This window comes from Piliocolobus tephrosceles, chromosome 10 (genome assembly GCF_002776525.5).
Source record: "Piliocolobus tephrosceles isolate RC106 chromosome 10, ASM277652v3, whole genome shotgun sequence".
Taxonomy (NCBI): domain Eukaryota; kingdom Metazoa; phylum Chordata; class Mammalia; order Primates; family Cercopithecidae; genus Piliocolobus; species Piliocolobus tephrosceles.
Window position 1 is genome coordinate 16,151,031 of NC_045443.1, and position 14,892 is coordinate 16,165,922.

Below are 14,892 nucleotides of genomic sequence, written 5' to 3' on the forward strand. Positions count from 1 at the left end.
CTCACAGATTTACCATCATGTGACTGGAAGATATGCAGCTTATCATGATCTTCCAATGTCTTAAATTAGTCACCAGTTCCAGAAAAGTTCTTTAGGACAACGTTTAAAAATTATTTTTCTACACAATTGCTAAAATTATTTAATTAAAAAATTGGATAATAGGTAACTGGCATTCCTCTCCTTAAAATTTCTACCGAACTTAAAGAATGGAATGGAAAAACCACACTCATCCACATGTGGTACTCATTTCAGGCACATCTGAAATGATCTTAATTACTAGAAGATCTGCACTATTAACTTTGTGAAGGGTTTCTCCTAAAAACTCTTAAGTAAAATGTTTATGGTAGCTTTGACAACATCAAATTCTAAGGGGGAAAAAAACAATATTAAACTGCCCAAGCAGTGTGCCCTAGCAAAGGAAAATGCAACATCCTGCAAGTGCTGCTGTAACGACTTCAGGAGTCACTGATTCAGCACTAATTTCCTGCCGTGAAAACTCATCTTTCATTTTCGCAATGGGTATGTGCTTTTATTAATTGTTATGTTGATGAACTTTCTGGCATTGTTATATACAACTATGAATATCATTAAAGTTTTTTAAATAATAAAGTTCCTATAGTTTATTTTTTAAAAAAACTTAAAAGTATTACAATACATAATGAAAAAGTAATACATGAAACATAAAAAGAGATTTGATCAGTGAGTCTCTGAATCTCTCTAGTTGATTCCTTGGGTATGTATCTGTAAAACACTCTAGTACATTATTAATGAATGCAACTTATGTATGTATTCTGAAACTCTTCAAATTTTCTGGTATAGTGAATGGAGGAAAACAGTAGATATTAACAGTACTTGCTATGTAATAAGCTTTACATGTATCAATTTCTTTAACTCTGATTTAATCCTTGTAATAGTAAGGTAAATACAGTAAGGGGTTTGATCCTTATAGCAGTAAGTACTGATGTAATCATCCTTTTATACAGACAGGGAACTGAGGAACAAAGAATTTAAGCAACATGCCAAAGGTTGCTCAAAATTAGCGGAGTTAAAAATCAAGCCCAAGCAGACAGGCTGCTCCCAAGTGCATGCAGTCACCCCCAGGTCTCCCTTTCCCCCGGTACACATAGTCAGGTGTACATAAACAGAGCTCCCCATCAGCTGAGGGGACGGTAATCTGCCTCGTGCTGTCTGGTTTTTCTGCTCTCTGTCTGTCCCAGCCTCGCTGTTCTGGAGATTCTGCTTGCTAGCACCTCTACCTCGTTACAGAATGTGTTTCTTTAAATGGTGATTTTCATCAGGAGAGTCTTTTTCTTCCCTGAATGGCTCTCCAGTTGCTCATAAACAAAAACCTGGACTGGAAGTCAATTTTGGTTTCATCTTCTCACCTGCTGAATTCTAGCCTGAACTCTCCCTCTTTCTTTGACTCCTTGGTCCAGTCAGTTCACATCTCTTGACCTCAGTTTCTTCATCTGTAAAGAAAATGGGTTGGGGCAGATGATGTCAAAGTTCTTTCAGACCTAACATTATGTTACCCTAAGGATAATTAGAACAAATTCAAGAAAATGTTTTATGGCTAAAAAGAGAAAACACTTTTGTACCAATCTAAATTAGAATTTGCCTCTTGGGAGACAATTTAGCAAGTCCCTCAGAGCACCTCTCTTAACTGTAAATGAAATGACTAAAATAAGAATAGAAAAGAAATTCTGTTTTTCCCCATTGCCTTAGCAGGATGCCAACTTTTGACTTATGCCTTTGGATATGGTCAGTGGCTCCGAACGCATATTCAGCCTCATAATATGCTAGCCCAGGTGCCCACCAGTGCAATGGCCGGTCACCTTTGGAGAAGAAACATTATAGAAAAATAATTACAGTCTATCATCTTTGAAGCTATTCCAATTTCACAGGGGGTTCTGTTTTCCTCCCATTAAACCCAGCTGGTCATTTTAGTTGATCAAGTGAACAGGCATCATTATCTTCAATTTTAATTTATATGAGGCATCCACTGAAATTGACCTCTGTGGACAATTACAGATTCACATAGGAAATTAAGATTAGTGAGTCCCTCAGACCTATTAGAGGCTGATGAGCATGGCCTGATCTAAAGGTAAGTAATGTTATATTTGGGGGGAAAATTTATTCCAAGGACTGTGGGACTGTTCATCTGGGAATGTCTACCCATCCTTACCTGGCTCTTGAAATCCAATGTAACACAGATGACTTTAATAGGAACACCCTCATTAATGTTGATTGCTATGAAAACATGAGGAAGAGGTCATTTCTGAGGTGACTATGATTTACTACAAGCTGATTAGTGTACTTCAGAACATTGGGATCAGATGCTTTATACAATCAGAAAATGACCTTCTATGTTCTGTGTCTAAAGCTTCTAAGTTAATAAAAGCACCCTGCCTTGTTGCAATTGTTCAGTAAGCATATTAGGCTTTAAAGTTATTTTTGAAACAATCAGTCATAATGTGGGAGCATAAAGAGACTTTAGAGAACATGTAGTTCAACACTTTTTTTTTTTTACAATGAGAAACGAAACAGATTGGAGAAGTCATTTGTGCAAGACCACATAGAATGTTAGAGCTGATGCCAGAACATACATCCCCACCACATGACGAATTATTTTACAGCACATACCCTGGTCTTTGGAACTGAACATTTCTCGCTTGTTTATGCACCCTGCTATATCTAATCATGTTTGTCAGCATGTAAGCTTAAGACTTACAAGAGATTCACGTTTGCCTCTTGGAGTCTTCGAAATGGTGTTTTACAGACCAACCTTCTCAATCTAGCCCAAGTGATAGTGTGATAGCATGGTTGATTTCATCTGTTAGAATCTCAGAATTTTGGATGACCTCTAGAACTGATTTTTTTTAAGGGTTGAATGTTACTTTGTTTTGTTTTAAGGAAGAAAAAGACGTGTTATGGGGGCTTGTTTGGATTCTAATTTGTATACACATGGAGAGGAAATGACGTGTAGTCACAAAACAGTTTTATAATTAAAGTATTCTTGCCCCATTCTGGATTATTTCAACAGTGATGAGAAATTCAGACAAATTGGTTCACATGAAAAATAGTTTGTAGAGACCTGTGGTGGCAGTGGGAACTGTTACAGATATCTGGAAGTGTATCCTCCCAACAACATAACACAGTCTCCATCCTGATTGAGCAGAACAGTTTGCTATGTCATACATACGTGTCTTACAGAAACCAAACCTGTTTCTTTGGAAAAATTAACTTACACTTCTAGTACAGAGAGAAACCAATATTAATTTTTCTTCCATCTACCTGATATTGTACAGATCATAAATAGGGCCACAGTGCAGAGGTATAAAGAAGAAGAAAGAATTTGAATAGATCTTACCTTCCAAGACAGTGAAATGTTATGCCCATTTTGGCGCTAGGAGAAAGGTATGAGGTGAAGTCAATTTCTACCTTTATTTTCCTGATCACACTCAGGGGCTTTGCCTCCCAAAGAAAATATGTATTTTACAACTAGCACCAAATGATCCTTTTTAGAAATGACCACAGGTAACATCTGGCTGATATATCAAATATGTAGTAAAAATAATCATTTTTAATTAACTAAAACCTGCTCAGGAGAGAGTCAGAGGAATATCCATCTGGTCAATTCAAACTTAATAGGACAGATGAGAATCAGGATGTTTAATGCAATATACGTGAAATACTTAGTGACCTTACAATGAACTAAAACTTTTTATTGGGAAAAAGAACACAGATGAGGAGGAAGAATTGGAATATCTAGAAAGGACAGACCTGAAATTTGATATTTTTAGAAGTACATCTTGTAAAACAGGTAGAATATAAGAAACCTAGGTCTCATGGCATTAGTTTCTATTGTCCAATGACAGGGAATGTTTTCAATTCATTTGAATAATAAAATAAGTTTATTCTTTATTCTGGAGATTGGCAAAGAGTTTTAAGAAGTGATAAGTACCTTATAAGAAGTGATTATAAGTAAAGCTTAAAGGAACTCGGATTATTTAGCCTGAAGAGAAGATCAAAGGGTTCTTAATGTCTGACAATCCCAGGAAAAGTTACTTCTATATTAGATTTTAGGAACGCGTCCTATATCTCCTCTATAGAAGAAGAAGTGAAATTTATGCTACATGTGAAGTTAGGTTCTAGGTAAGGACTCCCTGAATGCACTAGAATGTGTTATTAAGAAGGTACATCTTACTATTCTCAGTAGTAGACTTGTCTTTGTGTTTGATGGTTTGGTTGTGCTGCCAAAAAAAAAGTGGTTTTCATATGGAATCACTGGAAGAATTAGAATTTCCAATTCAATAAGTTAGCTGTAAAGCCTGAGAATTTGTATTTCCAGCAAGTGCCCAAGTGATGCTGATGCTGTTCTCTGGGAACCACACTTTGGGAACCACTACATGAGAAATCTTTGCACTCAATACCTGGATTCCAAATTAAATGTGTCTATTAAGCAGTAAAATTCACCAGCTGCAGCACTTCTTTATCATGAAGCTCTAGGATGAATGTGTATATTTTGCTGCTTTTCATAGCCAAGAACAGGAGAGGGGACAATGCAAATGACATTTATCCCTTAATCCTTTCACACTAGGCAATGAACTTGATTTCACTTTGGGCTTCAAAGCAAGCTTTGGAGCCTAGAACAAATTAGATGAATTTAGAATCATTATCCATAAAATCTCCAAAGGATTTTAGCAAGCCAAGATTGTAAGATTCAGCTGTATTTGATTCTACCAGTCTGGAATGCTATAATTTTTGGTGATTTATATATAATGTACTTTAAAACCAAGACATATTTTAACAGAGCCCATTCTTTAACTTACATTTAGAATAGATAAGATGTTCTAGGGAATGGTATGTTTCACAGATACTTGGCTTATTTTGAAGGTACTGTGTATATGGTCTCTAGAGCAAATGAAACTGTTAGTTCCTTGGTCTTTTCCACATAAAAGGATGTTTTAAATTGGTTTTTTGCTTTGTTAAGTGTTTGCTTTGCCAGTACTGTAATGCACTTAGGCACAGTTCTTAATCATAAGCAACATAATTCTACCTAGTTTAAGCAAAAAAAGATACTTATTCTTAAAGTATGCTGTCTTGCAGAATATCCAGGATGGCCAGATAGTGGGGAATTTTATTAGGCCATTCTTGCGTCGCTATAAAGAAATCCCTGGGACTGGGTAATTTATAAAGAAAAGAGGTTTAATTGGCTCATGGTTCTGCAGGCAAGGAAGCATAGTGCTGGCATCTGCTCAGCTTCAGGGAGGCCTCAGGAAACTTACAATCATGTCAGAAGGTGAAGAGAAAGCAGGCACATCACATGGTGAAAATAGGAGCAAGAGGCGGAATGGGGAGGTGCCACACACTTTTAAATGACCAGCTCTTGAGAGAATTCACTATGGAAAAGACAGCACCAAGCCATGAGGGATCTGTCCTGATGGCCCAACCACTTTCCGCTAGGTCCTACATTCAGTGTTGGGGATTAGAGTTCAACATGAGATTTGGGCAGGGACAAATATCCAAACTACATCAGAAATAGAGGCAGCTAGGTAAGAATAATGCTCAAACCACTCTTTAGAACTGCTCTTAATCGCTTCTTGGCCTTTTGGCTAAGATCAAGTGTAGACCTGATGGTACTGCCTCATTGGTACTGCCTCAGGGCACTTGATACCAGAACCCCTGCCTTTGCCTTCCTTGAAAGTTGGGTTTATCACAGTGGCCAAAGACGAATTCCTCATGTTGATCTCTTGAGTATCAAGTTCCTGTCTGGTTATGTCTAAATTGTTACAGTGTTGGCCACATCCCTGTACCTTAGCTGCAGAGAAAGCTGAGAAAGCAAGTTTGGGCTGCCTTCTTGGGGAACAGGGCATATCATGTTCAAAAGATAGTGGACGGTCAAGTGTCACAGTTGTCAACTACAATATAAAAAGGTGGCACTGGAGAGACAGTTAATGCTTTGTGTTAAGAAAGAACATGTTGCCCCTCTACTGTATTTCCATTTTCAGTTAGTCTCTAAAGCTGAACACTGCAAAGTGCCCCTTGTTTCTTGGTCCCATGTAATAGGTCCGGAGAAGTCCTATGGAGTCCTTTTGTTTAAAGAAAATTGCACTCTTACCAGCAATATATGACAATGCCCTTTCCTCCAAATACGTATGCTTCTGTTTATTTAGACAGCTATTGACTTCCTGCTGAGAGCATGATGAAATTATTTCTTTCTACTTTCTTTCCCTGATCTTCCTTCAAAATTCATCTGATTTTTGATGTCAGATAGCTTTTATAACATATTCTTGAGGCTTGGAAATATACTTATAGCTCTATTACATGATTTATCAGCTTTAATAATAATATTCTGTTCTCTACAGATGAGAAAATCAGCATACCTACCCACCACCTTGTCCTCTTCTTCAAACTTTTGCTATATACTACATCATTAGAGTTTATAACATCTAAATTCTGTTCTGTGACTATAATCTCCACAGTTGTTTTTGTCTTAGTTGCAAAGTTAAATGCCGTCAACACTCACATTCTTTTCAAAGTTTGGCCTCTAGTAGTTTCCTGAAGAAGGGCTTTGGGACTACATTCCCTGAGTTTTTGCAAGTTCAAAAATTTTATTTTCTTTACACTTTAGTGATTATTTGGCCATGTACAGTTCTTGGATCACACACCTGATTTCCTTGAGGACCTTGTATTATTACCCCAGTGTCTGCTAGCATTGAATACTGCTGTACATAGTAACAGCCTGACTTAAACTTTTGCCTCAGTCCAACAACAGATTTTTCTTTCAATGCCAGTAACCTTAATAAAACAAAATTCAAGGCTGAATGTTTTTTATCAGTTTTTCCTGGGGTTCAGTGTACCCTCTTAGTCTACAGATCCAAAACATATTTCTAGAAAGTTACTTTGAAGTATATCTTTAACATTTTTCCTTTTTATTACTATTTTTTAACTTTTCTTCAAGATGCCAGTTATTGCATATGTGTCCTGTCTAGCTATTACTTTCTCTAGTTCTGAGGGGTTTTTTTCCTACTTCATTTTATACTATTTTCTATTCCTGTCATCCTTTTTTCTTGCAGTGTTTTCAGCACAATCTGGTTGCTCTCAGTGAAATGTTTGTTTTCTGAGCTCTACCAAATTATATTTCATTTTCTATTGTCTGGAATTATCGTCCCTGAGCTCTTGTATATTTGATATAAACTCTTGTTTTATAGATACAGTAGCTTTCTTTCAGTTGTTTGTTTGTTTTTAAGACTTTGGCAATATGTTTGGCCCACATTTTCATCAACTTTATGGAAACATTTTTGTTGGTGAGTATTCTTTGTCTTCTATTTCCCCCCCTATTTGTTTTCTCTTATTTTGTTGGATTAGTTTTGCATAGATGCTCATTTTTTAATGAGATAAGTTTTTTCTGGACCAGGTACTGGCAAGAGGTTTGTGTGGAATAAATGCTACATCTGTCCACGTTCTAGGCTGGCAGGAATTCTTATTGTTCACAGACACATACGTTCTTTATGACACAGGATTATGTATTTGAGTGAATTATTTTGGCCTTAACTGTTCCTCGCCACCAGAGATTAGCAGCTTTAGGGCTACTGACAATGCATTTCTTTTCTCTGATTCTGCCTCAATAACAGGCTGCTTCCTACACAGATATGGAATTGTCATATGCTTTCTCTGTTAGCTCCACCTCTCTCGTTTCTCTTCAATGCCAGATTGGGTGCAGGGAAACCTGCTGTCAGCCCATGCACCTATCCCCATTGACTTATAGAAGTTCTAAGCTTGTCTTCCTGGAGGATGCCACCTGTTTTGATATGCTGCCTTTGCCTGAAGCCAAGGAGTTGGAATTTGTATACATGTTACATTTGAATCGGAAGATTTATGTTTGGAATGCATACAAATTCTGATTCACATTGAAACAGTAGTAGACGCAACAGCAACTTTAAAACTAAAGTGCTAAGAAATGAGGATGTTAACTGGCAGTTCCTGAGACATCTGTTATTATTCTGTATTTCTCCCTCAGATAAAACTTACACCCATTGGAATGTGGAGGGGAATAATTAATAAAATTGGATCCGGAAAGTGCCTGACATGTAGAAACTATTTGAAAAGTTCTAGTTAGTCTTTCTACCACCATGATGATACTACAGAAAAATTGTTAACACAAATGTAATTTTTCAATGAGTATAAGCATGCTTTTTCAGCTTTAGTTTTACCTCCTGGGCATCTTTTAAGCTCATCACTGAGCAACCTCAGAAAAGAAGATTCAAACTCAGAAGCCATCTCTCACTTTTCTGACTTAACTTTAACAACTGGTATAGAAACCAGTTGTAGAACATTCTTTGTATCATTCTTATAAAATGATTGCCTTGTGTCTTTTTCTGATTCCCCTTCTTTGGCAGGAAGGTTGCAAGGCCAGGGGGAGGGGAGAGTGAGAGGAGTCTAGGTTAAGTAGTTCTTATAAAGCAGAACTGGCAGAGGGGCTCTAACCTGGAGCTTTGCAAGTCTGGAACTCAAGAGTGAAGAGAAATCTGAATCAATAAGGGGCTCTAAATGTGTCAAAAAAGGCACAAGCTTGGAGTGAGTATAGGGAGCCAGGATTTAAGAGATTGCAGAATAAGGAATTAGGGGCCAGTGGCAAACAAGTCAGGCAGGGGTAGCCTAGAACAGAAATCTGGTTGGCCCGTGTATCCTTCCTTCATCATGATGGCACTCTAGGCCCAGAACTTGTAAATGGACAGGGACAGAGCAGATAGTCTTGTGCTAAGTTTATTTCTCTACATTGCTTTTCTGCCCACCTTGAGTGGGAGCTCTTTGAGGGGTAAGCCTATTGTAACCAGCTTTAAACTCCTTAAAGCATCCAGCCAAATATCTTAGAGAGTAAGTGCTCCAAATGTATTTGTTAAACAGATTTAAAAGGTAATTATCATTTGGGATTAATACAGGGAAGATATATAAAGTGAGACCGAGTCCACAAGATAAGCATAAATATTAGTGTCACTGAGGTAGACAAAAGTGCAGCTTTGCTAGTGAATTAAGTTTCAAAGTAAATGTGTGAAACATATTTTTGCAGGAGTTTTCATAAAATAACCACACCTGAAGTTTGATATATATTAATATGGGAGGGGGCTACAATTTACCAATAACTTTTCTAAGTTCAGACTGCTAAAACCTGCTGGATACGTTGCAAATGTATGAAAAATGGTTTAGTTTGGGGAAACAATTTTTATTCATTAAGCTGTTTGTTTTGATAGATGAAAAAGCACATATCTTTTTAAAACCAATGTTTATTTCATGTTTTGAGTGGCAGCAAAAATAATTGCAAGTTTGAAATCTTTGAAATATGTTTTAATGCTTTTAAAATGACTAAAATGTGCCAAATTTACCCACTGCTTAAGTCATTCCAAGGTTGAAAGTTTGTTTCGGTTTCCAAGCTTCATGGAACTAGGTAATATGTTACTAGATTATGTCTTTTAAACTGCAGTCAGTGTCTGTATCCTGGTGGACTGATTAGAACTTTTGACACACCTAGAGTAAGATTTTGCAAAGAAGAGATATTACAGTTGTGTGAATGCTTGTTTTGAGCTTTTAAAAAAAATGGATGTGAATTTTTTGAATATAATAGAATTATGCCAACATGATCTCATAATGGCATTTCAGTTGATAGATTTAGTATGTATATACCTGGTATTTATGCTAAGAATTAGTTTTCAAAAAATCCTGAATGCCTTTCTAATTTAAAAGATATTTTTGTTTTGATGAGACCAGGTATTTAAAAGGTTTGAATGAGGTCTATAAAATTCAGACCTAAGAACAGGTTCCAGTGTTTTGTGAGTGCCTACTAACATATATTGTAAGTTACTGGGAGTTCATGGAATTGTAGAATTCCTTGGACACATATTTGCTAACTAGTAATTCATAATTTACTGCACACTTCGTAAGTGGTGGGCACTATTCTGAGTGATTTAAATATATCAGCTATTTGTTCCTCACAGCAGGCCTATGAGATAGGTATGAGTATGATCATCATTTTATAGATGAGTTGATGAAGGTAGAAAAATTAAAATGCTTTGTCTTAAGACCATATATATAGTCAAGATTTGAGGCCAGTTATTCTGGCTCCTGTGTCTGTGTTTTTAGCTATGATGAGCTAGGCATTGTTTTGAGATGATGCTTTTGCACCGCACTTTTAAGAAAAGGAAACTCACCAGAATTATAGAATTTCAGGGGGTAAAAAGAGACCCCCAAAGGTCATTTAATCTAAACATCTAGCCAATGATCATGTTCTCAAGCAGTCTGCAGGCTGCTGTGTAGTTGGGGAGAAATAGCAATGAAGTGGAATCTCTATAATGAGCTGTTAAGGGACAGAAACAATGCCCTCCTTCCAGGTTAAACATGTTATATCAGGCTTTTTATTATATTTACTGCTGGGTCTTAGGGTCTGGGATTCGGCCCATGTTATTTCCCAAGCCTTATAAAATGAGCTGTGATACTGCTGGTTTCTACCATTATAGCTGTAAATACAAAACACACAAACACTCAAAGGCATCCACCCAAGTATAAAATTACTAGGGAAATAGGAAGGATGAAAAAATGAATTGTTGGGCTTGGGAGATAATTACTGGTGACCTTGGTCTGGCTAGATCTAGATAGGAAATGAGAGTAATTTCAGGGTCAGGGTAAAAGTTGAGTAGAGATTTGTGAAGGTCAAATGGTGTAGAAAGATTTCAGATGGTACAATGACTTGCATAAATTATTATTTGGTGGAATGAGGGTGTCTGTGTACTTGGTGCTTCTAAAGTTGTTGAAAGAATAAATGTAGGAAATAAAAATCTGACAACTATATCAGAGATGCTGTCATAGATACCTTTTCCCAAACTTTTTCAAAGTAGAAATAGTATCTTATTTGTATTTGTATCTTCGGTGCTGTGCATGTAAGTCTTAATATGACTTGAATTTATTTGTATGTAAAAAGTGCTCTATGGGTGGAGGGGAGAAGACATCAGGAGGTTAAAGCTTCATACAAGAGGTCACGCTTAAGTATGACTAGGGATTTTGTAGGTAGAGAATATTGGTTGTACTGTGTGTATGTGTGGGGAGGGGCTGAGAGAGAGGCGGCAGTGGGAGATGTGATTCATCCCCATTCCTGTTTCCTTTTATGTGAAAGAAAACAATTAGGATACCTAACTCCTGGTTTCTCTTTCAGTCATGCTTCCTGTAAACCAAAAATAAAATCCTAAGCCTCCCAACCTACTGAATGGCCCACATCTGGGCCAGGGTGATTTCAGAGATACCTGAAAAACTGAATTCCTACCCACGAAAGGAAGGCAGGTTGGACACATCTCACTAAACACCCTCCCTTTTAAGGTTTAGGCATAACTAGGCAGCATTAACATTAGAGATCATAAGCCTGACAAAACCGGCTCTTTGTGGTAGCAAGATACCAAATTCCAACCTGATTCTGATATAACATCATATAACAAATAGCAGACCCTGAAGGAAATAAAAATGCTTTAGCCCAAAATGTATTTCTTTGGCATATCTTGAAATGGCCTTGCAAAGCTGTCTTTTGTGGGAGAAATTTGCATCTATAGAGAATCTCTGTTAATATGGCAGGCCTCTTGGGGATCTAGGAGAGATTAAGCATTTGACACTTTTTAAGGTACAAAAGGAGATATTCACCATACATTCTCTCTGAAGGCTGTCATCTGGAGGCTTCATCTGCATGACAACCTTGGTCTCTCAACCCCCCCATCTTAACACAAACATTCTATTCTATTGACATCCTCTTTAGATGGAAGCTTAACCAGTTGCCAAACAGAAAATCTTTAAATCCATCTATGATCCATAAGCCCCATGATATGGTTTGGATCTGTGTCCCCACCCAACTCTCGTGTCAAATTGTAATCCCCAGTGTTGGAGGTGGGGCCTAGTGGGAGGTGATTGGATTATAGGGGTGGAGTTCTTATGAATGTTTTAGTACCATCCCTGCTTGGTACTGTATAGTGAGTGAATTCTCAGGAGACATGGTTGTTTAAAAGTTTGTGGACCTCCCTACTTCTCTCTTCTTCCTGCTCCAGCCATGTGAAGTGCTATTTACCCCTTTGCTTTTCGCCATGATTGTATGTTTCCTGAGGCTTCTCCTGAAGGTGAGCAGATGCCAGCATCATGCTTCCTGTATAGCCTGCAGAACTGTGAGCCAATTAAACCTCTTTTCTTTATAAATTATCCAGTCTCGGCCGGGCGCGGTGGCTCAAGCCTGTAATCCCAGCACTTTGGGAGGCCGAGACGGGTGGATCACGAGGTCAGGAGATCGAGACCATCCTGGCTAACACGGTGAAACCCCGTCTCTACCAAAAAATACAAAAAACTAGCTGGGCGAGGTGGCGGGCGCCTGTAGTCCCAGCTACTCGGGAGGCTGAGGCAGGAGAATGGCGTGAACCCGGGAAGCTGAGCTTGCAGTGAGCTGAGATCCGGCCACTGCACTCCAGCCTGGGCGACAGAGCGAGACTCCGTCTCCAAAAAAAAAAAAACTATCCAGTCTCAGTTATTTCTTTATAGCAGTGCAAGAATGGGCTAATACACGCCTCAACTTCAAGATACTATGCCTCTGATACAGGAGGTAGAAAGAAATTATTTAGGCAGATAGTGAGGGCAACAGAGTCCTTGGAAGAGCTTCCCTTCTAACAATGAGCAGCCCCCAAGTCATTTCTTTTGTAATGAAGAGCAGCCTGAAAAATTGAGCTGCAAACATAGATAAGCAAGCTGGAAGCTTGCACGGGGGGATACTGGCAGCTGTGTCAATAGAAAAGGGCTACCTGAGGGCCAGGCATGCCCAGCATGGAAGCTCCATCTTCCTTTTTTGTTACTACATGTACAGTAATAGAGAAGTGGGCAACATGGTACAGCTCAGGCAGAGAACCTGCCTGCATAATAAAAGATTCAGGTGGGGGCAGCCAGAAATTCAACCCTATGCAAGTGGATACCTACTCCTAACCAGTTTTTCGCGCCCTATGCAAATGGCATGCCTGATTCAACCAGTCTTTTATGCTCTCTGTAAATCAGACACTGCCTCCTCACCAGCTCATCTATAAACCCCCCTGAATTTCACCATGGATCCAGCAACCCATGTCTCTGGGACCCCTTTCTGCAGCAGTGAGCTTTCTTTTGCCTATTAAACTTACACTCTTAACCTCACTCTTTGCGTGTCTGCGTCGTTGTTCTCCTTGACTGTGGGACAGCAAACCTTGGGTGTTACTCCACACAGCAAGGCTGCATCACCTCTTTAGGCTGAAACAATGTACACCTTTCATGTACAGATTTAAGATTTTACCTACAGTTCCTGTTTCTCTAAAATATATAAAACCAACATGGAACCTGACCACCTCAGACACACTTTTGGACACACTTTTGCAGGACCTCTTGAGACTGCTTCCTGGGCCATGGTCACACATATTGACTCAGAATAAGCCTTTTTAAATATCTTAGAGTTTGTTGTTGTTTTTGGTCAACATTTCCCAGTGAAGATGGAGTGATTTATCTTGTTGACTATAGGTGTTTGTATGTTGCTCAAGTCTCCTCCACCTTTTTCTTTGTAGTGAACCTTTCCTTCATTATCAAAATTTAATAATGGGGACCAGGCACAATGAGTCACACCTGTAACTTTGGGAGGCTGAGACAGGTGGATCACCTGAGGTCAGGAGTTTGAGACCAGCCTGGCCAATATGGTTAAACCCCATCTCTACTAAAAATACAAAAACTTAGCTGGACCTGGTGGCAGGCACCTGTCATCCCAGCTACTTGGGAGGCTGAGGCAGAAGAATCACTTGAACCCAGGAGGTGATCGTGAAGTGAGCTGTGATGGTGCCATTGTACTCCAGCCTGGGCAATGAGTGAAACGCCATCTCAAATAATAATAATTGTAATGGGGCAGGGAAATGTACTTGGGGGAAGCTTGCAGTTGTCTAGTGCTTTCTGCACCTGGGTAGATGGGTCTGTAAAGTTTTGGGTATGGAGTATCAGGAAACCCATTGTTACCGTATATTAGCCCACATTCTTCAAAATCAACTTTATTGGTAATAAAGGCATTACTTGATTCTATCTGCTTGCTTTTTTGTTTTGTCTCAGTTTATTCTGAATTTGGAGAAGGTATTGAGCTCCTTCAAACACCAACATAGCAGCCAGAGACAGGCATTCTTGGAAGAGAAAATGGTAAGTGCAAAAATATGTAGAACTGAGAAGTCATAATGTTTTTGAGAAGTAGTCAGAATTCTGCATGACTTTAAGAAGGACCATGCTAGAGAGGATAATTGAGGAAGGTTTAGTATTAAATCAAGAAAGGAATAGTATGACATTTTAAATCGTTAGACTTTATTTCTTTGGACTTTATCGTTATCAACATATATTTTGGACAGCCCTAGAAGACCCTAAGAACTTCCTAGGGGGTTCGTGAAGCCAAAATTGCATTCACATAATACTAAAACATGATTTGCCTTTTCTACTCTTGTTCTTTCATGAATGTTCCAGGGAGTGTCCCGGAGACTACATGATTGCAACAGATCAAATGCAGAAGCAGATATGAGATTTCCACTTCTACTGTAATAGAATAAGCCGGTCACTAAAGAGATTTGTGAAAATGTAAAACAATGTCATGTCTCACTAGTAGGGTTTTTTTTTTTTTTTTTCCGTTTGAAATAAATATAAACCACATAAACCAAGATCTTTGGTGCCCTCAATAATTATTAAGACTATAAAGAGGTCCTGATACCAAAAAGTTTGAGAATGACTGCTACAGACAATAGAGAGCCCTTGGAGGTTTTATATCAGGGAGTCAACACAATTTATACTAGATACCTAATTCTTTAGAAGTTACAAAGAATGGCATACCTAGTG

At 38.4% G+C, this 14,892-nt stretch overlaps 1 protein-coding gene across 2 annotated transcripts in view; it reads left to right on the forward strand.

Moving 5' to 3' along the window:
- Positions 1-14,655, forward strand: part of DERA (deoxyribose-phosphate aldolase) — a 149,179-nt gene extending 134,524 nt beyond the window's left edge. Inside the window, exons 9-11 of one of the 2 annotated variants that reach the window (XM_023226207.1) lie at positions 8-519; positions 14,128-14,211; positions 14,527-14,655. In XM_023226207.1, coding sequence (XP_023081975.1) covers positions 8-64 — 57 coding nt within the window. In that variant the 3' untranslated portion in view covers positions 65-519; positions 14,128-14,211; positions 14,527-14,655. Of the gene's footprint in view, positions 1-7; positions 610-14,127; positions 14,212-14,526 lie in introns of those variants that run through there. The other variant, XM_023226206.1, reaches the window with a different exon arrangement.
- The last annotated feature ends 237 nt before the right edge of the window (positions 14,656-14,892 follow it).